Here is a 26,214-nt window from a genome sequence, read left to right as displayed (position 1 = left end):
CAGCTCTTGAACAGATAGTGTTTCTTTGGCGGCGATGGTAGTCCAAGAGATAGCAATCACACCAAACCTCCAAGGTATCAACTCGAGAAGAGACATCTACTGAGAGATGTCGAGAAATTTCAAGTTATAATCTGCGGTTTCCATGGCAAGCATTTCAAGATACCCCACTCTGCCAGAAGTTGCACTCCGAAGGAAGATGTCAGAAACCATATAACTTCGGGCAAAAATTTTCTTGAAAGCTTGCCAAGTCCTTGGAAGTGTGAGGTTTGGTAGCTATAGACATCAACATCTGCATGGCACTGCTTCTGAGAAAAACAATGACTTGAAACAAATTTGGATCCTTCTCTTGCAAGTGATCTTTATGGCTTATGACCTGTAAGACATGAGCGGTGAAAACGGGAGTGCGCCCGATGCGCGATGAAGGGTGGGAGTGGCTAATAAGTCCGGGTTGGAGGGAGAGATCGGGTTGGAGGGCGAAAATCTCTCCAATAAAATTCCATCAATAGCTCTGTCTGCTCTTTTTCTCCAATAAAATTCCATCAATAGCTCTGTCTGCTCGTTTGTAGGACCAGTATGCTTTCATAAAAGCACACGCTTGATGCTCTGATACCACTGTCACAAGGCGGGCACCACGTGCCAATAGAAAAGAACAGACTGAACACACTTTTAGCACTTCAATAACAACTGAACTGAAAGAGAGAGACGACACGCGACACGGAGTGGCGAAATTCCACCCCAGAGAGTATTGGCCCCAAACCTTGGCGCCCCTTTCGGTATTTTTGTATATTGCATCAACATAGTACAAGCCGATACTCTAGACTCTGCACCTTCTCCAGGAAGCATGCCAGAGAATGAGCCCTAGCCTCATATTTAAAGGCCCTTGGCCTGAAAAGCAGTTACAGTAAAAAGCCTTTAAAACTCAAAAGCTTCTGGTCCAAAAGCAAAGCCAAAAAGCTGCCAACGTAAATCACGGAAATCCGTACAGCTTGCCACGTCATCAGCCAGCGCAAAACGCAGAAATCTTCCTACTGCCCTTAGGGTTAGGGTTAGGGTTAGGGTTAGGGTTTCTGCAGTTTTAGGGTTAGGATTTTCAAAATTAGGGTTTGCTAGTTTTAGGGTTTGGGTTTCTAGAATTAGGGTTTGCAGGTTTTAGAATTAAGGTTTCCATAATTAGGGTTTCAGCAGTTAGGGTTTTTGGTAGAAATTAGGGTTAGGGTTTTTGCTCTCGGGCAACCACGACATCACTTTGTGACACTTCTTTTGTTACTTGTTCTTCTTAGGGTTTAGGCCCCTCGGCCGGTAGCTCAGTTCTTCAGTAGGTCGACACGTCAACAGTTTGTTACATCATCACAGTTGTAGCATCTATCTTGTAGCCTGAGAGCCGTATTCGGCGTTGTGGTCAGAATTTGCGTGGACGTTATGATACCTTTTGGTCAGCTGCTTTTGGACCTGGAGGCATCCAGGGAGGGGTATGTATGACTATTGCGGACTCACTGCAGAAGCAGGCCATTGTGGGCAGAGGGATTATTGTGCCAGGCAGGGCTCAGTGGATTACTATGCAGGTTCAGGGTGGCCTTGTGGGCTTCCTGAACATCTATGCGCCCAATGTGGCGAGTGCTCGTGCAGAGTTTTGGTCACAAATTGTTGAGTCTTTGCCGCAGGCCGATCATTGGTGTATAGGAGGGGACTTCAACATGTTGGAGGACCCTTCTGACAGGATTGGTGGCAGCCATGCTACTGTGCATGGAGTCAAGTTGGCAGCTTGGGAGAGGATTTGTATGACTTTGAGAGTATCGGATACATGGTAGCACTCTGGTTTTGTGAGGCCCCCAGACAGTCTTGCCTTCTCTAGATCGGACCGCAGAGTGGGAGTAGTGAATCTATCGCGGATAGATCGCTTCTACACTAGTGACCACTTCAGTGACATGGGGGGTTCCGTGGGCATCCTGGCAGGGACTTCCTTCTCGGACCATGCACCAGTGATCCTCACAGTGGCAGACAGGCAGAGGAATGGGAGCACGATGCTCCGCATCCCAGAGAGGGTCTTGTTGGACTCAGCACTCAGAGAGAGGATAGAGGCTCTCTGGACAGAGGGCATGGACAGACAGGATTCACCAGCTGATAGAGTGGCCTCAGGCCTAGCTCAGCTTAGCCACTTTTTTCTTCAGGAGTCTCTAGCTCGCCGAGCTGCAGCGAGAGAGGCGGAGCAGCATCTTAGACGGGGCATTGCTTCACCACAGTGGATGCAGGAGCAGCATCCAGACAATCCATGGTTGGAGGAGCAGTTACAACAGTCTCGACAGGAGCTTGCCAGCACAGAGGAGAGGCGTCATGAGTTTGCCTTCTACCGACAAGCATCTCAGTGGACTCAGGTGGGTGACAAAGTGACTGGTGTTTTTTTTGAGACAGTGGGGCCTCGGCACTCGCATGCCAAGGTCAGTCAGTTGAGGAGGCCCGATGGGTCATTTGCTTGTGAGCCCGAGGATATGCGTGCAGTCTCTATTGACTTTTACCGTGAGTTACTGTCGGCTGAGCCTCAGTCAGAGCGGCAGGATGCATGCAGGGAGCAGGTTTGGGCACAGATGCCATGTCTTGTGACAGAGGAGATGCGCCAGAGGCTAGAGATGCCACTTCAGCTTGAGAAGCTGCACACAGCTCTGAGGGCCCTCCCTCGTGGTAGCTGTCCAGGAGAGGAAGCGTTGACTCCTAGCTTCTTCTTGGAGTACTGAGACCTGCTTGGCCCAGATCTTTGTAGTGCTTTTCAGTACATTTTGCACACAGGAGTGATGCCTGACAGCATGAGTGAGGGCCTGATCTACCTCATTCCCAAGGAGGGTGGCTCCTTGGATGAGATTCGACAGTGGCGCCCCATCACCATCCTCAACTCAGCCTACAAAATTCTTGCCAAGGCTCTGAGTTTGAGGATTCAGCCACTTTTAGAGAGCCTTATACATGGGACTCAGACAGGTTTTGTCAAGGAACGCAGTGTCCTTGACAACATCTTTACTTTTTGGGAGGCTTCTACCCTGGCACGGCTCCGTGGTGAGGACCTTGTGATTCTTCTTCTCGATTTTGAGAAGGCCTACGACCAAGTTGACTGGGAATTTCTAGAGGGCACTCTTCACAGGATGGGCTTCTCAGATGCTTGGATCAGAGGGGTGTCAGCTTTGTACAGACAGGCTCACAGTCAGGTGCTTGTGTGGTAGGGGGGAGAGGTGAGCGCTTCATGCTCACACGCTCGGTCAGACAGGGCTGTCCTCTTGCCCCCTTTCTCTTTCTGTTCTATGCGGAGGCGATGAGCAGATTTTTGGTGTCACAGCAGGTTGGTCTTCGGGGCTTAGCACTCCCTATTCGGGGAGAGGAGCTACTGAACGTTGAGTTTGCCGATGACTCAGCCTTGTACTTAGATGGCCAGGAGGCCAATCTTCACAAATGTGAGCAGGCTCTGGAGACCTTCTGTTGTGCATCGGGCGCACTGATCAACTGGAGAAAGACAGTGGCTTTCTCAGTTGGTAGTGCTCCTATGCCAGATTGGATGCCAGGAGAGGGTTTCAGGTAGATTCCCCCAGGGACTGCAATTCGATACTTGGGTTGTCAGGTTGGTTTGGACTTGTCTCCCGAGCAGCAAATTGCTCCTCTTCTCCTGTCCATCAGGAGAAAGTTGTTACATTGGAGCTCAGTACGTCTGTCACTGGCTGGTAGAGTAGTAGTTGCCAATCAAGTGCTGTTGGCGACTATGTGGTACATCACTTCCTGCTGGATCTTCTCGAGTTCTTGTATCAGCCAGGTAGAGAGGCTGATCAAGAACTTCCTTTGGTCAGGACGTGACACTCAGATGGCCCGAGCCAGGGTGGCTTGGTCGGTCATCACGCTTCCTTGTTCTCAGGGAGGGCTTGGGATCATTGATCCAGCACAGCAGAGCAGAGCCCTTCTAGGGAAGTTCATAGTCAGAGGACTTCTTCCAGGTGAGGAGCCCTGGAAGGAGTTCTTGTTGCAGAGGCTTTGTGCCAGGGTGCCTCAGTCAGGAGGCCCTTGGCAAACTTCGACCAGATGGATCTTTACAGAGATGCGCCGAGTTGGTTTGAGCAGGAGACTGGAGGACCGCTTCGCTGTGAGTTTGCTTCGTTCTTGGGAGCTCTTACGGCGTGGCCTGGAGCAACGACAGCCGATGTGCACGGAGGAGCGCCTACGGCAACCCCTCGTCTGGAACCCCATGGTTAGCACTCAGAGAGGCCACTTGGTTGGTAGTCGACCGCATGTTTCCTGGGGTCCCATGGCAGCAGGTCCAGCGAGCTCTCTAGGTGACTGGCTAGAGTTCACAGGTTTGTCAAAGGAGGTACAAGGTTTCCAGCTGCAGGGCATGAGAGGGGTGCAGAGCATGTGTCAGGACATCTCAGAGTCAGTTCCAGCTGAGTGGCTCACGCCTCTCGAGCCAGTAGCACCCCGGTGGATGGGAGCCTTCACACGACTGGAGGTTCTCATTTCAGTCAGGGCCTGCTCAGAGACTGTCCCAGCCCTGTTCTTCGAGCTTTAGGGTGGGGGACAATTACAGCGAGTTGCAGTAGAGGCCCCGCAGGTAGCGGAGTGTTGTTTTCAGAGGATCCGAGTTGTGGACATCTGTGGGAGGACTTGCGTCATAGACCCTGACCCAGCAGCTCTTGAGACTGGACATTGGAGACTATGGGCTTGGGAGTGCTGTCCACTGGCACGAGTACAGTGGGATCCTGGTGAGTGGCTATGGAGGGACCCCTTCTCTTCTGCAGACCACCCAGGAGTCCCCTTCTTTCAGTACACTGTTCGGCTTGGACGTCATATACTTGCAGCACAGAGAGAGGCCCGCCCCGCTGCAACACGTCATTGGCAGGAGGAGGGCCTCACAGTCGAGTTCTTGGCAACCTTTTGGCAGAGGCTGTGGGACTCCAAAAAACCGAGGCGCGTCACTTTGTTCCAGTGGCTGGTTGCACACAAAGCTACAGCAGTAGGGAGCTGGCTTGTGCATAGTGGTCTCTCAGCCGCATGTGCAGCTTGTGACCAGTTGGTGGAGAGTCAGCGTCATTGTCTTTGGGACTGTCCCTCGGCCCAGCAGGTGTGGCTACGAGTTCTTCGGCTGATGCCTACTCTCTCCACGACTAGACAGTACACTTGGGGGGCAACGGCTTGGTCCACTCTCACGGGCCCGGCACTTCAGTTTGAGCTATCCTCCACCAACAGGATGATAGTGATACAAGGGGGGCGTCCTACACTCCAGCCTGCTACAGAGCTTACTCCACAGGAGTGGTGCAGTGAGAGAGAGGAGTGTTGGGAGCTCATCAGTGGCCTGACACTGTGGTTCATCTGGCGGACCTGCTGTTTCCGCATTTTTGAGACCCAATCTGTGCCGTCAGCAGAGACTGTTCGTGACTTTTGGCTAGAGCTGATCCATACTCTCAGAGGACAGCTTGCGCGACTTCAGGACAGCTCCGACCGCATGCGGGAGCGCCGCGAGGCTTTTCTTCGACTCTGGCGCCATGGGCCTTTCTATACCATTGTCCAGGGTGTGCTCAGATGGCACTACCAACCACTTGTGTGGCTCTTCCCTTCTCCCATCCCCTGATTTAGCCTCATTGTACATATGTTGTTCTTTCATTGGGAGTCTCCCCATCATGTTTGTTGCAACCCTCTCTTGCAGAGGTGGTTGTAGCCCTACGAGCAGCTTTCATTAACTAATAGAAGGATCTTTTTCTCGGAAAAAAAAAAAAATACAAGAAAAACCATCAAAAACTCCAGCCACAAAAGGCCTCTCTCAAACCATTGTAAAAGCTTCACCAAACTCCACTCTGTTGGACTCTTTGGAGTAGCGCCAACCCTAATGGCACCGATACAGGGTCACATAGTCTTGCAGAAAGCCGCACCTTCTTTCCTCAATTCCTCGCACACACACATCCATGGAAACCTCAGTACTTCCATAGACTCTGCCAAGTGCAAAATTGAAGAGAGAGCTCTCATTCACTCCTCCACACACTCGAAAACAGGACACGAACGCGACGGGACTACAGTAGACCACCTGTAGGAACCCTGCTTCCTTCCCCACACCGAGAGGTGAAAGTGCCAAGACTTGGCTTCAAAAATACTCCCTCAGCTAGAACACTCACGGCACCGTGACCGATGCGGCAAATTGAAACCTTTTTACACCATTTTGGGTCATTTTTTAACCTTTTTTGACCCAGTTTTGACCCCCGACGGGCATTTTTCACGAGAAAAACCCCCAACGGACTCCAAAATTCACCAAATTTTGTACGCTTGATCCTCGATACCCAAAGCACTTTGCACATCTCCACATTCTATTTTTGACCACTTCTAGGGTGGTGCACGCATCACCGCAGATCAATCACCGTAATAGACAGTTACTGCATATCCCAAACTTCTCGAGCGGGATAAGAGTACCCATACTTGTTGCTTGCATTATTTACATTCTAGAAAGCTCAAACACATTCTCTAGAGCCGAAATAAACCACCTAGAACCATATCCAAGGCCCCGATACCCTATCCGGGCATGTACATGTGCTCGACTGTTGGCACGCGAACCTGACTATTCACAATGTGTACACGTTGCATTTTTTTAGAACTTGAAACCACTTTGCAAAGCTTCCAAATGCATGTATTTACATCTTTTTGTATATACGATCATGCATATAAACGCTACTTTGTACACGCCAAAAGCGATCTATCAACGACACTAGAGTAATAAGAAGACTTTACATGTTTTTCATAAATGCAATCATTACAAAAGTCGAGACCAAGGCTTGTCTCATCAAATCTCCCTAAAGAGGAGAGAACCTGAAGGCCGCTATAACCAAAAACTTGCTAGGTAATGCTTTGCAATACAAATAATACAAAGTCCCCTTCTAGCTGCCTTTTACAATCAACATTGAACCCTTGTGTCCTTTTTAAGACCCACCACTAAAAGTAGTGAATTAACCTTTTGTATCCAACGGCCCCACAGATAGCAAACTTTTCTTAATGCCAAGGACATAACGTACATCCTGTGTTTACACATTTTTAAAGATGACCGGCCGCCCACTTAATACGTGGATAGCCAATCATTGAAAAAAAATGCCAATGCTAATTCTTGGGCTGAGAATAGCGTGCGATCTCTCTCTCTTTTGCTCTTGCTAAAACTGCCGCTAGCCTCCTGGTTATTCCAGTGCTACCATGCTTGGCTTTTCCAACGGGAATTTCGTCGGCTATTCCTACCGGTCCTATGGGCCTATAAATTCAGACAGCTCTCTCCCTTTTGTCTGCGAGTTTTGCCAACGCTAGATTTTTAAGACTCTGCCGTCGCTTTTCCGCATTTGGAGCGACAAGTACCGATTGTGAATACGCTCTACGAGTTGTTGTTTGGTGTTTGTGCTTTTGCAAGCACCCCATTACAAAGGAGCGAGAAGGCCTCAGCCTATGCTCAGGGATTCTACAAACAGAATCAGGAATAGTCTACAGAGTTTCACACTTCGTGTGCAGACGGAATTGGGAGCTCGTCTCTCAGAATTTCTTGCACCAGAAGAAATTGATCATCGAGTCTCAGATTTTAATGGAGGAGTTACTCTGGTTCTTGTGCCTGTAAAAAGATTCTCCCTGATAAAGATTCTCTTTAAGGGGGGACCAGCCCGTCTTCTGGTCCCCAATAGTATGTCGATCTTGTCCCTCGTCTCTTTCGATTGAAAGTTTATTTATGTTCAGCTTGTTGATTATTCATGTGCGCTCCGGTTTGTGACAACCACAACCTTTAAATAAGTGCCCTCGGGGTTGATTCTACAAATCAATGTGTGATCACAGAGAGTAGAGCAACCTCTCGGTACTTGTATATTCTTATCAATAGACAGACACTGAAACTACACACAGAGCAGAGATGGATCACGCCCTCACATACATTGGGCACACATGAACTGAGTATTATTGGCAATCCTTTACTTGACATCACTTGGACAGATCTGAACCGAATCATTTTGATAGATATTGTGAAACTAGACACAAAGCGGAGATGATGGACCACGCCCTCACAACCATTGGGCACAAAAATGGAACACTAACAATGCCAGTTTCTAAACACCTCTCCAAATGGGTTCATTTTGCCACATGTATACATGGACAAACACCTCTCACAAGGTAACCAAAGCACTAATGGGCAGATGCAAACCTCATTGCATAACCCCAGATTAGAGACAGGTTAGATATGAGAATATGCCAAGAGAGGACAGCATATGTGAGATGTGTCAGCAGGATGAGAAGCACTATTTCTGTAGCTGCACTGTTTAGTATGAAATGTGCAGCACGTACCACTGTCTTGTCTAAGAAGGCTTCGGGCCATTGCATCGGATCATGAGCTTTGAGGACCAAAGGTGTCTCGGGATCCTTTTACATGAGCTTAGGTGCCATAAGAGAAATTATCATGAGAGTTAAGAGGGGAACAGGCCACACTAAAGAATTTATTGGGCTGAGTCAAACTGTTCCTATGAGATTATGTTTGCCATATAGCATGTCTACAACCTAGAGTCATCAGTTTCTTCCTAGCTAGGGATTTAGTAAGCAGGATACTTTCATTTTTGTAACACTCTAGGATGAGATAGCACCATCACGTGTACCTTGATTGGTCTCATGGGCCACTTTGGCCTTTAAGAGGCGTTAAGACACCTTGGTACTAGCCTGTGCATGAGAGCATGTCCTAAAAGATGGAGCTCTCATCTTCTCATAAAGCACAGCATATATGTCTTGAGGAATGTCATGGACCTCTTTGCACTTGTTGATATCTACCTTATCAAGATCAACTTAGCATGGCTCCTTGGGAGTCCCATTAAGCTCAAGCAACTCCGTAGATTACAATCACAAAAAGCAAGTCTCTCCAATTGTAAAGTGGAGAGCTTCTTTGTCTTTTTCATATGAAACCGAGCTCATGTGCCGGTCTAGGGCTACACACCCTGGGAGAGCACTCTTATTGCAATCCTACTGTAACAAACTTGGACACTCCAAGTCAATAATCAACCGCGACAGCACCAAATAACCACTTCAAAACAATTCAAAAATCATAATAGATTTGCACTTGCCCGGCGGAGTTCCGTGCCTAGAGATATTGGCCCCAAAGACTGGCCCCCCTTTCGGTATTTCTTTTTATATTAATCAGATCAAAGTACAAGAGAGTGGCTAGGGTTTCACTCTCAGACTCTGCGTCCAGATGCTCTGAGAAGTGAAGCCCTCTCCACATATTTAAAGGTACAAGGGATGCCCAAAAGCAGAGCCCCAAAAGCTTTCAAAATCAAAAGCATCAGTTCTCTCTCTTAGAGAGAGTCTCTTTTTTTTATTAAAAAAAAAGCAAGTTCTCTTTCTTTCATGCAAAAAGCAACGCCCAAAAGCTGCTAGCGCAAATTGCGGCGCAATTTCCGGAAAATCCGTACAACCCTGCCACGTGGCACTGGCGCCAGAAATTAGGGTTTCAGCCAGCAGTTAGGGTTTCCAAAAATTAGGGTTTGCTGCAAATTAGGGTTTTTGCAAGATTTTAGGGTTTGCTGCGAATTAGGGTTTCTGGCAGATTTTAGGGTTTGCAGGAATTTTAGGGTTTCTGTTGTCCGCCACGTCATCCCTTTGTGACATACCCCCCTCTTGAAAGCATTGTAATCGACCGCGATTACGCCTGCAAAACCGACAAAAGCCATAAACCGTCTTAGCAGACACTGACTGTTAGTACCTACGTACTAGGAACACACATCTAGCACATGTACAAAATCGACAGTCACATCACACGACATCACCAGACATCACATGACATTCAACATTCATTCAGATCTTAGACCATGATTTATCGGCAATGTAGCTAGCAATCACATCTAGGTCCAATCGGGACCTCATCGATGTCCGATTGACTAACCCCTATTGCAACCATGTCTATTCGAGATCAAGTAGACCAAAATGCTACAGTCATTTCGGCTATCAGTTCCTGCACTCACAAGAAGTCAAGAACAAATCAATATCATAATCAGGAATTCCCTTTCATAAAGTCATACAGCAGAATACTGTCAACTCTCAGTATCCCTGAAGCTCAAAGAGACATCAGTGACTTTAGTATCAAAATCGAGGCATCTGTTGACAAAGGAGCGGAGTAACTCCCCTCTTGTGCATCCCACTGCACCAGATCTTCGGCCAAGCTGAATTCTGGGTTCCATTTGGAGTAGACTATGCTAAACCAAAAGCATCGAGGTAAAGTTTCACAATCTGAGGAGTATCTGCTAGGTCCTCCTCCTCCATCCACTTCGCATCAAGTGCAGGATAATTCTTGAACTTAACCAAGAACCGCCTTCGGACTTTACCCTTATTCTTCGTATCCTTATGTGCCAAAATCTGTTCAGGAACAAGGATCTCCTCGTTTTCGTCCACTTCGAGTTGCTCATCAGGCTCCCCATCATCAGGCACATCACCTTTAAAAGGTTTCAAGAGATTCACATGAAATGCATTGTGAATCCTCCAAGTATCTGGCAGTTTCAGTCGGAAGGAGACTTCATTTATCTTTTCAGTAGTCTGGAAAGGGCCGTAGTATCGCATACTAAGCTTTGGAAAAAGCCTCTCCTTTCCCTTGTTCTTTCGTAGGCATGCCTTCTCAAAACGTAAGAGCACCCAATCATCCTCCTTCAATTTCATGTCACGACAATGGCGATCCGCTGCCTTTTTCTGTCGTTCTTGAGACTTCTGCAAAGTCTCACGAACCTTGGCAAAAGCCGTATCCAGATCTCGCGTATATTCATCCGCTTCAAAGATCTTATCTTTCGTGCTCAGGAAGGGTGGAACCTTTGCAGCACCTTCAACAATCTCAAATGGCGCCTTCCCCGTCGACGAGTGTATCGTGTTATTGTAGGCAAATTCCACCAAAGGTAAATATCTTTCCCATTGAGTCTTCTGATCTGAGATATAAGACTTCAATAAATCTAGAACCACTGAAATGGCAATCTCGGATTGCCCATCAGTCTGCGGGTGGAACGATGACGAGAACTGCAACCGCGTACCAATGTTCTCCCAAATTGCCTTCCAAAACAAACTCGTAAATCTGGGGTCTCTGTCGGAGACAATTGTCTCAGGCATGCCATGTAATCTGAAAATCTGGGCCACAAACAGTCTCGCTAAGTGATCCGGCTTGACTGTTTTCTTCACTGGAATGAAATGAGACTGTTTGCTAAATCTGTCAATAACAGTCCAGATACCATCGTGACCACTCTGTGTTCTCGGGAGATCAAAAATGAAATCCATCGCTATACTTTCCCAGGGGCAGGTGGGTATGGGTAAAGGCTGTAACAATCCCTGTGCTTTATGCCTGTTAAACTTGACCTTTTGGCATACCAAGCAACTGCGCACAAACTCTTCCACATCTTTCTTGAGTCTCGGCCAAAAGAAATATCTCTCTACCCCTTTCATGGTGGTAGCAATGCCGCGGTGACCCGTAAAAGGTGGACAATGGCATTCAGTCATAACCTTTTCCCTCAACGGCTGTGTAACGCACAACATAGTCTTTTTCATCAAGTAGCCTTCCCGAAGGGAGTATCCAACTACTATCTCCCCATCCCGTATCCGTGTGAAAATATCTGCAAAATCTGTATCTGTGGCATACTGATCGACGATATCCTCGAAGCTCATATGATGTATCGCGGAAATAGCCAGAACCGACGGTTTCCGAGACAAAGCATCTGCCACCACATTCTTCTGTCCCTGCACATAGACAATCTGGAAGTGGAACTGTGACAAGATGTTTGCCCACCGCATCTGTTTTTCCGAAAGCTGCTTTTGTGACAAGAAGTAGCGCAAACTCTGATGGTCTGTAAAGACAGTGAAATCCGCTCCGAGTAGGTAATGCCGCCACTCAGTAAGAGCATGGATAACCGCCAAAAGCTCTCTCATAAATCTATGCTCACATCTCCGGCCTTGAGAACAAACGGCTCTCGTAAGCTATGACATGGCTTTCTTGCATCAAGACCGCACCCAGACTACGACCACAAGCATCACAATATACTTCGAATGACTTCTGCAAGTCCGGCAAAGTCAAAATAGGTCTCGTAGTCAATTTCTCTTTCAACGTCTGAAAGGCAGTCACCTCTGTGGGTCCCCACGAAAAAGGTACTCCTTTCTGTGTCAAGATATGCAAAGGGGAAGCAACCTCTGCACACTTTCGTATGAACCGCCTGTAGTACGAACACAGTCCCAAGAAGCTTCTAACTTCATGGACATTCTTCAAGTCAGGCCAATTACGGATAGTCTCTATCTTGGCCGGATCCATTTGCACTCCTGCGGCTCACACAATGTGTCCCAAAAAGTGTATCTCTGGTAGGAAAAATTCACTTTTCTTTGCATTAATCACTAACTTGTGATCTCGTAATGCCTAAAAGACCTGAAGCAGATGATCTCTGTGTTCTGCCTCATTCTTGGAGAAAACAATGATGTCGTCAAAGAAAGTGCCAACAAATAGTCTGTACTCTCGAAAAATCCTATTCATCATCCGGTTAAATGTCGTAGGAGCATTGGTTAAGCCAAAACGCATCACCAAAAACTCAAATAACCCAAAAGTCGTCCGAAAAGCTGTCTTGTAGACGTCTCCCGACGCTATTCTGATCTGATGATATCCACTCTTCAAGTCAATCCTGCTAAAGCATGAGGATCCCTGTAACCTGTCGAGTATATCATCGATCCTAGGAATCGGAAATCTGTTCTTGATGGCGATTTTGTTGAGAGCTCTATAATCGATGCACATTCTCCAAGATCCGTCTTTCTTCAAAACCAACAACACTAGAGAGCAATCCGGTGAAGTACTAGGCTGGACAAGACCCTTTTCCAAGAGGTCTTTCACTTGGTTCATAATCTCTTCATTCTATGCTCGGCTCACACGGTAGGGTGGCCGGTTCGGTGGTGTACTACCAGGTATCAGATCAATGGTATGATCTTCAGGACGAGCAGGTGGTAACTCTCCTGGCAGGCCTTCTGAGAAGCAATCGGCGTGAGAGTGTAGAAAATCTTGGCGTTCTTTATCAAGTTTAGACATATTTGTCCTATCATCATCACTCAACTCTTTCATAAAGATCGAGTAAACAAACAGACTGGATTTCATTAATTTTGAAATGGCCGAAGCCGATATAATAGGGGCAGACTCGCCCTTCAGTTTAATATCAAGTATAATTGTTCTGCCCTTTTTTGTAGTCAAAGTCGCTTTTCTCGCCCGATAATCGACCACGGCGTTGTTCTTGTGGTACCAGGGAATCCCTAAGAGAACATCACAACCCTCCAAAGGCATTATGAAGAAGTCCTCATGCCCCAAATACCCCTGATAATGCAACCGAAGTTTGCCAATGACACGTGTAATGGCTACGTCCCTGCCGGGTGCCGCTAGAACTGCCTCTGCAAGTGGTCCCATCCGATCGGGAGTAATCTCGAGCCGCGCCGCCAATTCCGGTGAAATGAAGTTGGCCTTGGCTCCTCCATCAAAGAAAATCAGGGCCTCTTGATCTTTCACTTTGCCCCAAGCTCGGCAAAGTTCTGTACTCTCATCCATGGTGTCGGGATCAGTACCCACACAATCTGGAACCAGTCCTGTTTTCATCTTGTCTTTTCGTACACGGTCCTCAACTGCTCTCGAACTCTCAGGTCTTTCGTCGTCCTTGTCATTCTGTTCTTTCTGTGCCTTTTTAGGGCACTTTGCGGAGATATGTCCAGTTTCCCCGCATCCAAAGCACTTCCCCTCCCTGATGTAGCAAGTCCGCTCTTGAGGAGTAAGTATGGGTCGTGCATCCTTTTTCTCTGGGTTGCTCTTTCGTTTTCTACTTTCATTCCCAGAAGTCTGTCCGGTGCGTTGTGTCGTGACCTCATCTGTGGGGTAGGTCAGACTGCCAGAGTGAATTGCAAAGCCCCGCTTCGCATGACTCATCAACTCCTGAATAGAAGCTGACTTCTGTTCCAAGCAGTGGTCTCGGATCTCTGTAGGTAGACCCAATGTAAACCGCTCAATCTGTTCTCTAAACGAGATCTTCTTGAATGAAGAGGCAGGTAGAAAAGAGTTCCAAAATCTTTCACAGTAAGAATTCACTGTATCGCTCTTGGTCATCCGGAGATGGTTCCAAGCAGCTCGTATATCTCGCTCAAACTCTTGAGTCAACCAAGAAGAAATAAAAAGCCTCTTGAATTTCAGCCATGTAATTGGCACAGTCTTGCTTAATAGAAGCGAGGACCACCAAGTGCGAGCATTCCCCTTAAAATAAGAGGCAGCTCTCCGAATCTTGGAGTGCTCTGAATAGCGTCCTCCCGCGAAAGCGATGTCAAACTGCTGTATAAAAGACAAAGCCTTCGAAGCATCGGAGTATCCCGAAAAAGTATCAAACTTAAGTGCTTGGCCACCTTCCTTAAACTCTCGGACTTTCTTGCTTTTTATCTTCGAGAAAGTCATACTGGTTGGCTTTGTAAAAATTCCTCTTGTTCGCATAAAAGTTTCCGTTGTCGGAGTCTGAACTATCCGTAGACGAGTCCTCTGTAGAAGTGTCACTCACTGGGCGAGACTTAGATTTCCTTGCCTTTTTCTTGCCCTTTCCGAAGCGTTGTTTCTTGCTTCGCTTTTTGCTTTCCCTGTCTTCTTCGCTCGAGGCTGAAGAGCTAGAAGAAATGTCAGAAGAAGAAGAAGAACTGGGGAGGACGCGCTTCTTCAGTTTCTTTGCTTTGTCGAATGTCGACTGACGACCCAAATATCCCGGGAAGTCAGTACCTTTGTTCTGCTTTTTGCCGTGCTTTTTGCCTTTCTTTTGCACGTCAAAAAGCTGAGCAATCCGTGCATCAACCACGTTCTCCAGTTCCTTCTCCGTATATTTCTTGGAGGCAGAAGGTTTCTTGAGAGCGGGTTTCGGGAGTGGTGTTGTGGTTCTCTGCCACTCCCTCTATACCTCTTCCAAAGAGGTCTGGTTCATATATTTTGCCATCTTCGGGTCCTTGGCAAAATTGAGCATCATCTTTGTTGCATCATCGATCAATTTTCGACGCTCCATCTCTCGCTGCTCCGCTGGAGTAGGCCTAGGCGGGCCATACTCCGTGCCGGAATCTTCGTTGTGATCCCTGCCCGCATCTCCAAATGCAAAGGGAGTCGACTGATCATTGCCTGAAGCCATAGGTGCCGCGGAACAAAAATTCGGGGATCGGATTTCCCATAGAAGAGAAATCGGCCGTGCTCTGATACCACTGTAACAAACTTGGACACTCCAAGTCAATAATCAACCGCGACAACACCAAATAACCACTTCAAAACAATTCACAGATCACAATAGATTTGCACTGGCCCGGCGGAGTTCCGTGCCTAGAGATATTGGCCCCAAAGACTGGCGCCCCTTTCGGTATTTCTTTTTATATTAATCAGATCAAAGTACAAGAGAGTGGCTAGGGTTTCACTCTCAGACTCTGCGTCCAGATGCTCTGAGAAGTGAAGCCCTCTCCACATATTTAAAGGTAAAAGGGATGCCCAAAAGCAGAGCCCCAAAAGCTTTCAAAATCAAAAGCATCAGTTCTCTCTCTTAGAGAGAGTCTCTTTTTTTTTATTAAAAAAAAAGCAAGTTCTCTTTCTTTCATGCAAAAAGCAACGCCCAAAAGCTGCCAACGCAAATTGTAGCGCAATTTCCGGAAAATCCGTACAACCCTGCCACGTGGCACTGGCGCCAGAAATTAGGGTTTCAGCCAACAGTTAGGGTTTCCAAAAATTAGGGTTTGCTGCGAATTAGGGTTTCTGGCAGATTTTAGGGTTTGTAGGAATTTTAGGATTTCTGTTGTCCGCCACGTCATCACTTTGTGACACCTACTCTCAAAAAGAGAGAATATTATCTTCACAAATCACTAGAATATTAAAGACAGAACTAGAAGACGAAAAGTTACCAACTCGGATGTGCCAATACTATATTTCTTTCATTACGAAACATTTCAAATACGTTTTGTAAGTTTTGAAAGGGTAGGAAACGCGTTTCGAAATAACACTCGTCTCGGTGCCTGTGAACAGCACAAGATTAACATGCTCTTTTATCATCTAGTCAAATAATGCAACCTACTAACATACTTAGGCATTGGGGGTATCCTCCACTTGGGCAAGCACCTCTTCTCAAGTGGAATGGGTGCTTCAATGTGCGTAGCAAATAGAGCTAATGGAAGCTCTCTTTTCTAGCCTTTGCATTTCAAACTATGAATTGTACAACCTCCCGTGATCCAATCTGTTCAATTTTTTATGCTGGTATTACAGTGGCCAGTCAGTCGCATTAATGCATTAAAGTCAGACATCCTCGAAGATTGGGCATCATAAGAAGGCTTCCCATCTTTTCGCTATGGAAAAGCTAGGTGCTCTGAGACGCCACGGGGGGCTGATTACTTTAAACACATGAAATCATGTATTGGCAAGAATTGTCACAAAGTGATGACGTGGCGGACAGCAGAAACCCTAATTTATGCCAGAAACCCTAAATTCCTACAAACCCTAATTTCTGCCAAAAACCCTAATTTTCGAAAATCGTGGAGGCGAAAAAAAAAATTTAATGATGAGCGACACAAATCCTAGCTTTTTGCTACGCAAGGATTTTGGATGAGAGAAAGAGTTGAATTGCTTTATTTTAACTCTCATTGAGAGAGAGAGAGAATTTGCTTTTGCTTTCAAGCTTTTGGGGCTCTGCTTTTGGGCATCCCTTGTAACCTTTAAATTAGTGGTGAGGGCCTCACTTCTCAGAGCATCTGGACGCAGAGTCTGAGAGTGAATCCCGGCCCACTCTCTTGTACTTTGAACTGATTAATATAAAAAGAAATACCGAAAGGCGCGCCAGTCTTTGGGGCCAATATCTCTAGGCATGGAACTCCACCGGGCCAGTGCAAATCTATTGTGATCTGTGAATTGTTTTGAAGTGGTTATTTGGTGCTGTCGCGGTTGATTCTTGACTTGGAGTGTCCAAGTCTATTACAAGAATTGTTGCTAGAATATGCGGCACAAAAGCAGACTTACACTACACTTGTGCTCCTCTGCTCTTTGCCAATTGGGTGAACTTCACTTTAAATTGTGCCAGAAATTGCCTTGGCTGTAATTATTTAGAAGTTTGCATTGAAACATGGTTTTTCTGATTGCTCTCTTGGAAATTGAACCTAGACAGGCATAATTATTGGCACAAAAAGGTGTGAACTTTGTTGATGGTAATACTGGGCTGGCAATTTCCTTACCCGTTGCTAAACCCCTGTTAGGGTGACCATTATCAACCAGCCTGGCATACAGCTTCATTTTCCTTTTCTGACAGTCAGATTGGCTCATTGGCATGTTTGTAGCGTTCCTTTGGCTCTACTCACAGCTGAAATGCTATATGCAAGCTTCAACTCCTCCTTTGGTTCAAAGGTTTGTAATGCACCTTCGCATATGCAAAACTCCTGTCTGTGGTGGTGGAAGTGTCTTTCTCGATTATTCAAAGCCACCTTTCACTGTGTCTCTGGAGATGTCTGGCTTGGAGTACTTCCTATTTCCAGTTTGCATTCTTAAGCTGAAAATTCCTGATGGGCAATGTCGATGTTGGAGATGGATACTGGTGTTCATTTGCTTTTGTCATGCCAACATTCTCAGGATTTCTTCACGTCTTATTCAATGCCTACATATGAGACTCCCTGTTGGATGTTCGGTATTCAGTCAACAGATGCTCCCATTTTCTTTACAAGGATTGTTGGGATTGGAGAGCACACACACAGAGAGCCAACACGAAGAAGGAGATAGACACAGTGTATGGCGGGGCGGTACTCACACTACAATGTGTAGTTATGAGTATAGTTATTATGAATGAGTAAATGAATGGTTGTACATGGGCGGCTGAACAACGGGCAGCCGGACACACGGGCCTTTAACCCAACAATCTCCCACTTAAAGGCAGTGTGCCTTTAAAGTGGCCAAAGTACAGCAAAAGAAGTCAAGCCATACCCATCAGCGATCTACAGTGTGCAAACCGCTGTGAGGCTAACGACTTCGTGAGTAGATCAGCAGGGTTATCGTCAGTGTGTACCTTGACAAGCTCTATGCGCTTGTCCTCTAGCACCTCTCGTATGAAGTGATACCTCACCTCAATGTGCTTTGTCTTCGCATGGAAGACAGGATTCCGTGCCAACGCTATGGAACTCTGGCTATCACAATGTAGAATCGGAGAATCACCAGCCATACCAAGATCTTCCACTAGTCGTGAGAGCCATACGGCCTCCTTGGCAACCTCAGTGGCAGCCATATATTCAGCCTCTGTAGTGCTCAAAGCAACGCATGGCTGTAAACGTGACGCCCACGAAACCGGTCCACCTGCAACTGTGAACACATAGCCGCTAGTAGACTTCCTCGAGTCCACTGACCCTGCATAGTCTGAATCTGTATATCCGCAAACATACATATCCTTCTCACCATAACATAGGGACAACTCTGAAGTCCCTCTCAAGTATTTGAGAATACCTCTCACTGCATCCCAATGACGCTTGCCCGGGTTAGACATGTACCTGCTAACCACACCAACTGCATGAGCAAGATCTAGACGCGTAGCCACCATGGCATACATCAAGGAACCAACAGCTGACGCATAGGGAATCTGAGACATCTCTGTAATCTCCAAATCTGTCTGAGGGCAGTCATCATGGCTGAGTTTTACATATGGAGGCAACGGGGTACTAATGGCCTTCCCCCCTTCCATATGAAAACGCTCAAGCACCCTGTCAATGTACTCTTTCTGACTAAGAAAGAGCATCTTGCGAGAACGATCACGAGTGATCCGCATACCCAAAATATGACTGGCATCCCCAAGATCCTTCATGGAAAAGGTCTCATGTAGCCTATGTTTCAAGGCATCCACATCAGAAATACAGTTCCCTGCGATCAGCATGTCATCCACATACAAAACCAAAACAATAAGACTACCATCTGCAGCCTTGCGAGTATAGAGGCATGGGTCCTCATAACTGCGTACATAGCCCAATGAACTCATGAATGCATCAAACTTACGATACCATTCACGAGATGATTGCTTCAGCCCATACAAGGTCTTAAGAAGCCGGCATACCATCTTTTTTGAACCATGAATAACAAACCCACTTGGTTGCTCCATGTACAAATCCTCGTGCAAGTCCGGATGTAAGAAAGCTATCTTTACATCCATTTGCTTCAATTCCATGTCTTCTGTAGCTACCAAAGCAAACAACTTACGCAAAGTAGACATCTTCACCACTGGGGAGAAGATCTCGTCAAAATCAATGCCCTTCTGTTGCTTGAATCCTTTAGCCACAAGCCTTGCTTTGTACCTAGGCTTTGCATCCATTGAACACAATTTTATCTTGTAAACCCACTTGCATGGTAGTGCCTTCTTACCCTTTGGCAAAGGAGTAAGCTCCCACGTTTCATTTTGGATCAACGAATCCATCTCTGACTGCATAGCCTGCTCCCACTTGAGCTTGTCAACACTAGACATGGCCTCATCATAACATGATGGCTCCCCGCAATCAGTCAACAATACATAATCCATAGAAGGCACAAAACGCTGAGGCTGTCTTGCACGCCGCTCTGAACGCCTCAAAGACTGTGCAGGAGGTGCATCTGGCTGTCCCACATCTACATGATCTCCCAACAAGGGCTGATCTCCCACTTGAGGGTCAATGGGCTGCCCACGAGCAGCCATGGGACCATCATACCGATGACCATCCTCCTTAAATATCACACGCCGAACCTCAATTGTTCGCTGTGATGCTCTATACATAGAGTCCTCATGAAAAACATCATGGCTGCGCACAATCTTCCTGTCAATAGGATCCCACAATCGATAACCCATCTCACCAGAGCTACCATAACCCAAGAAGATACATCTCTTGCTCTTTGGATCCAATTTGCTGCGTTTTGCCTTAGGTACATGTACATAAGCTTCACAGCCAAAAACACGAAGGTGACCATACGAAGGTGGCAAACCTGTCCATACCTCTTCAGGCACTTTGAAGCCCAAAGGAACACTAGGTGAACGATTTATCAAATGCACAAAAGTGGCAACAGCTTCAGCCCAAAATCCATTTGACAAACCAGCCATAGAAAGCATACTACGGACTTTTTCCTGTATAGTCCTGTTCATGCGCTCTGCCACACCATTGTGAGGAGGTGTATAGGGAGCACTAAGCTCGCGCCGTATACCCTTCTCAACACATAATGTTGTGAAAGCATGAGACATAAATTCACCCCCATTGTCCGTACGTAAGCACTTCAACTTACAACCTGATTGGTTCTCAACAAGAGCCAACCATTGCTTAAATATATCAAACACCATATCCTTCTTACGAATGGGATATGCCCATACCTTCCTGCTAGCATCATCAATGAACGTAACAAAGTACATAGCACCTCCAAGAGAAGCATTGGGCATCGGCCCACATACATCACTATGCACCAAAGCTAGCTTTTCCAAAGATCTGTGTGGAACACTTTTCTTATGAGAAGACCGAGCATGTCGACCATAAAGGCAATGCTCACAAAACTCAAAACCACCAAAATCTGAAACGAGAATGTAATCCGCACGTGCCAACAACTTCAAACCTTTCAGTGACATATGCCCCAAACGCTGATGCCATAAAGAAGCAGGAGGTTGCTCAGTGATCCCCACAATGTGATCAGCCACACTAGCTACACAAAGGGAATACAACGTATTCCTCTTAGCACCTTTAACCAAAACAAGGCTGCCCTTAGTGAGCTTCCAACCTCCATCACCAAAAGATACATTGAAGCCAAGTGAATCCAACTGACCCATGCTAATCAAGCTTTTTGCAAGAGCCGGCACATGACGCACACGCTGCAAGACAAACATAGTAGAGTTTGGCATAGCCAAATGAATATTTCCAATGCCATGAATCTGCATAGAACGTCCATCGGCAATCCTGACAGTAACTGTGCTCGAAGCATCATAGTCATGAAACCACGACCTATGAGGTGTAACGTGAAAAGAAGCACCACTGTCAATGACCCAATCCATAGGCATACTACTCTCATGAGTGAGAAGAAAAGCGTCATCAAAATAGGATGCAAGCAACACATCACCAAGCTCTTCACTAGTAGCACTAGTCAGAGCACATACATGGTCATCTTGAGAGCTACACTCTCCCTGTGTTGCATTTAACTCCTCAATCTTGACATTGGACTTAGGCTTGTCCTTAGTATCATGGTCTTTCTTCTTACCATCTCCATTTTCCCTTTTCCACTTGTAGCAATCCTTTTTGAAATGGCCTTTTTTACCACAATGAAAACATTCCACATCCTTTTTACTTGTGCCTGCACGGGACTTGCTTCTAGATTTACCCCTGTTGGACTTATACTTGTCCATAGTCCTGCCTCTCACAACCATTGCACTAGAAGACTTACTACCTGCATTATTCTTTCGATTAATCTCTTCCGTGAGAAGACTAGACTCCACATTAGTACTTGTCAACTCATCCGCAGGAACCGAGTTACTTATGGCTGTCCTAAATGTGTCCCATGACTCAGGCAACGTGACAAGTAAAAACATAGCTTTTACATTGTCCTCAAACGTAATTTTCTGCGTAGCAAGTTGACTGAAAATTGTATTGAACTCATTCAAATGCGCATTCATGGAAGCACCTTCCTCCATTCGCAAATCAATAAGCTTTTTAATCCAATACACCATAGAAGCAGCCGAATGCTTATCATACAGATCGCAAATCCGCTGCCATAGCTCATAAGCTCCACCCTGTGCATCTTTCACATTGTAATAAACAGACTTTGAAAGGGAAAGCCTAATGGTAGACCTGCACATCTCATCCAACTCCTCCCAATCATCCCTCTCCATGTTCTCTGGCTTAACGCTTTAGAGGTCGAATCTGTTTCTTCTGCACCAAGACATCCCAAATCCGATCTTTCCAATATGAGAAGTTAGCACCATCCAACTTCTCAATATTGAAAACTATGTCCTCTTTAGTGCCCATTACAACAAGAATGCAACAATGAGAAACCTGTAACCAACCAACAAACTGCCACAACAAAGTAGTGTTGCAAATCTGACAACACCTGTTGCTCAATCAAAGAGCAAACGCATAGAGTATAAATCGGCTCATAATATGGTAAAAAACGTACGTAGAAATCCACAAACAAATGCATAAACCCGTGACACCTGTAACTCAACCGGCCTAGGCAAACCGTGCCACAAAATGCATCAACAATGAGCTGTCATAGAGGCATAAACATACTCCATGTCTGAATAACCACAATAGAGACATAAGCTGACCAAGCTTACACAAATCCGTGAGCATAAATGGATCCAAGTGAGCATATAACCAATGCACAAGCTCAACGAAGTCCAATCTCTACTGTCAACCAAGTACCTGTCCGTACTCAAACCGCAACACTGCAAGCAAGAGCAAACCCGCTCTATGTATAAGTGAACCAAATCTCCACAATATCATGCATAAAGAGTGTCTGTCAAACTGCCATATCCACATCCATCAACATACATAGATGATGTAAACCTGTAGCTCAAGAACACGCATAAACAGACTGCCCAGAAGAGTAGAAGCTCCCACTCAAACCACAACCATATACATGGCTGTCTCACAGTCAAAATACATGTTTTGTAACCACAGAAGAAACCTGTATCCAAAGCTCCCTGTAACCTGTAACCTGTACCCGTACCTGTACCTGCACCTGCACCTGCACCTGTACCTGTACCTGTACCTGTAGTCGAAGAAAACAATGTCGCCAAACTCCCACTCTGTGTGTATGAGGCCACTCCAAGAAGAGGCTACACACTCTCAAATGAGCTGTGGGCTCACGTAAGTGGAAGACACTACAACAATGGCACCTGTAATGGCTATGGAAGCTCTGGCAGCAGAAAACTACCAAAGAGAGCTGAAAAACGCAGCTCCTAGTCTGTAGCTCGGATGGGATTTCTAATGGCACGAATGGCTCCGAAAGGGGGGTTAAACCCCAGGACACCTGATGAAAATACTCGCGGAGTGCTGAACCTTCCAATGCCAAGTTCAGAAAAATCTTCTGCTCTTTAGAAATACGCACGTGCGCGAAACCGAAAAACGGCAATGAAACAGTAGCAAGTTTCAACACACTCAACAATGATGATGAAGCTCTCAATGCTCTCACTACCAAGCTCTGATACCACTTGTTGGGATCGGAGAGCACACACACAGAGAGCCAACACGAAGAAGGAGATAGACACAGTGTATGGCGGGGCGGTACTCACACTACAATGTGTAGTTATGAGTATAGTTATTATGAATGAGTAAATGAATGGCTGTACATGGGCGGCTGAACAACGGGCAGCCGGGCACACGGGCCTTTAACCCAACAAGGATTTGAAATTGAACCTTATTCCTTGTTTTGTGCTGGCAGCTTTTGGGCAAGATGCTTTTGAGTTTATAGCTTTTCATGTAAACTACTATTGAGAGGCCAAGGGCCTTCAAATATGATCCAAGGACTCATTCTCTCGCATGCTCCCATGTAGAGGTGCAGAGGATGAAGTACCGGCATTGTACTGAGTTCAAGCAATATAAAGAATTACTGAAAGGGGCGCCAAGTTTTGGGGCCAGTGCTCTCTTGGGGACACTCCTCCCTGTCTCATGTGAAATGGAAGAAATCCTTCAGCACATGAAGGACCCAAAAGCAGGGGCCTCCAAAAGCAACTTGTTCCAAAAGCATCTGATGCCAAAAACCTGGCGCAAAAAGCATCTGCCACGTAAAAACAGCCCCAGAACTGGTCATACAGATCTTCCACGTCATCAGCCAACGCAAATTACAGATCTGCCTACCCCGTCATCACTACGCAGAGTCTGGGACCTGCTTTCATTTTTGCCCAATTCTTCACTTCAGTGGCCCTAAAGGATGTCAGGTTATGCCAAGTCATAAACTTGTGACAATGGTAGCGCACAGAGGGACTACAATGGGGTTTTAGCTAGCATATGGTGGACACTCCTCGGCTTGCCCTCAGTGTGAACATCCTCGAGAGACTACCCTCTCACCCAACAGATTTGGCTCAGGATACTTTGAGTGATGTCATCCCACATGCCAAAAATGACTCTCACCTGGAGGCAGTTGCATGGTCAGCATGTTCAGGGCCTGCCCTTAGATATGAGATAGAGCAGGACAACCTTGGGATTTGGCTCGTGGCGGGTTGACATCAACAGTGCCCGATGCTTGACTTCTCGGCAGCAGCTTAGACACCTCAAATGGGAGCTGATCAGTAGCCTTGGCCAGTGGTTTGTATGGCGGCCCCACGGCTTTATAGTGCTCGAGGGGAAACCCAAGCCTCCAGTAGTGAGAGTGTGTGCTAGCAGTGAGAGTGCATGTTTTCTTGTTGGAGCTTATGGACACGCTCTAAGGCCACTATGACAAGATTCAGGGCAGCTCTGACAATGCAGATAAACACCGGTAGGCTTTCATGGAGCTGTTGCAGCCACGGCCGTTCTTGACGATGGGCCAGGGCATTCAGTGGCATTACCATCCACCTCCGTGGCTCTCCTCTCCTCCCATTTCTAAGCCATTGTATATTTTATTTGTTCCTCATGAGAGTCTCCCATCCTTGTTCTTGTACCATGTACCCATCTTGATAGGGGAGTTGTAGCCCACTGGGCAGTTTCAAAAGGATCTTTTGACACAAAAAAGAAAAACAATAGTGCAATATCAATAGACTATGTGAACATAGCTCAACACCATACAATGTGGCAATAACAAGTAGTACCTCTTAACTCTCTATCGCACGCACCTGCATATTGGACTGGAGTTTCAACTTTGTTTACAATGTGGATACAGGTGAGTGATCACCACTTTTAATGCAGAAATAGCTGAAAAATAAGGGGCTCCTGTATACTCTCTGCAACCTTCAACAACTGCAACCTTCCCTGAAGAAAAATAAGCGCTAGACACACGGTTACTTTAATGTGACATTGGTATTCTGCCCACAGCATCTAACTGAAGAAGGCCTTGCATGCAAGCTTCCTAAAAGAAAGCCCCATAAGCCAACATTCATACTGAGCAATTAGGTACCATACCAGCTTGGCCCTTGTAACGGGGAACTACAGCACGCAGGGCCGGTAAAATCACAGCATGCAGAAAGGAGAGGAACCACAGCACGTAAATCACATCAGGTTTTGAGCTCGCCATGTCCAATTTCATCGGCCCGAACTTTGGAACGTTGTATTAGTACAGTGTTTCAAACCAGCCACAAATCAAGGTTTAGAGAGAGAGAGAGAGAGAGAGAGAGAGAGAGAGAGAAGAAGAAGAGAATTTTTAACGTCGTGGGAAACTATCCCAAGAGACCTACGAGAGTTGAACTCAAGCCTTGTTATTCAAGAGGGAAGTGGCATAACCAATCTACCGCACGTGGGTTAAGAAGAAGAAGAAGAAGTGAATTTTAACGTCGTAGGAAACTATCCCAAGAGACCTTAAAGATCTATCCGGCGAGGAGAGTTGAACTCAAGACCTGTTATAAATTGCATAACCAATCTAAATATATATATATATATATATATATATATATATATATATATATATATATATATATGACGAGAGAGAGAGAGAGAGAGAGTAATAAGCTTTAAATATAGAGAGATAAGGAAGAATAGATGCAAGAGAAACACACACACACAACTACATGAAACTCTCCTTGGTTGATCCCTCATCTATTTACCAAGTGAATCTCTCATGATCTCTTTGCATAACTATCTATTTGTCAATGTGATTAATAACTCATTAACCGTATCCCTCCTCTTGATGTTTGGTCTCTCTCTTTTCTCTCTCTCTCGAGTAGGGTCATTTTTTGTAGGCTATTTTGCCGGTTTTTAATGGGTGAAAATGTAAGTTGCTCTTCACAATGTGCACTAAACTACTCACAAAAGTTAAAAGGTCTTCAAAATTTGATGGGTAATGTGTTTTGCAAAAAATCAACCTTGCTCTTTGTATGTACCACTGAGACTATGTGTATCATATGTCAGTCAAAAGGTTGATACGACACAGACTAGCATAGATTTGAATTGTTTTTCAATAATGCAAGTTAAGGGTTCCTTGTTGTGCAACATGGCTTTCTTTGTCGTGTTGTTTCGCCCACAATCTCATGTGCATAATGATAGTACAGCATAAGCAATTGGATATACAATGCCTTCCTTCAGCCAATCCAAAAATGGCCTACGTACAGCAGTGCTTGGATAATT

General features: G+C 46.0%; 1 protein-coding gene across 1 annotated transcript; it reads right to left on the bottom strand.

Moving 5' to 3' along the window:
• Positions 1-24,674: 24,674 nt before the first annotated feature.
• On the bottom strand, positions 24,675-25,259 carry LOC147452944 (ATP-dependent (S)-NAD(P)H-hydrate dehydratase-like). The gene is made up of 2 exons (XM_086519044.1): positions 25,057-25,259; positions 24,675-24,906 (listed from the first exon to the last, which is right to left on the bottom strand). Exons 1-2 carry the CDS (start codon positions 25,178-25,180, stop codon positions 24,791-24,793), a joined length of 240 nt encoding a protein of 79 aa, XP_086375170.1. The 5' UTR covers positions 25,181-25,259; the 3' UTR covers positions 24,675-24,790.
• Positions 25,260-26,214: the final 955 nt, after the last annotated feature.

Source organism: Adiantum capillus-veneris, chromosome 8 (genome assembly GCF_014529385.1).
Source record: "Adiantum capillus-veneris isolate H3 chromosome 8, ASM1452938v2, whole genome shotgun sequence".
NCBI classification, from domain to species: domain Eukaryota; kingdom Viridiplantae; phylum Streptophyta; class Polypodiopsida; order Polypodiales; family Pteridaceae; genus Adiantum; species Adiantum capillus-veneris.
The sequence above is the reverse complement of the archived record's forward strand: the minus strand, read 5'-3'. Positions and strand labels throughout refer to the sequence as shown.

What these genes read in the sequence shown, in the direction of transcription:
- LOC147452944 (XM_086519044.1), bottom strand. Translation starts at nt 25,180, where the DNA reads ATGAAATTGGACATGGCGAGCTCAAAACCTGATGTGATTTACGTGCTG. An exon ending in CCGTTACAAGGGCCAAGCTG is followed by an intron (nt 24,907 to 25,056) that starts GTATGGTACCTA and finishes ATTTTTCTTCAG; the next exon opens with GGAAGGTTGCAGTTGTTGAA.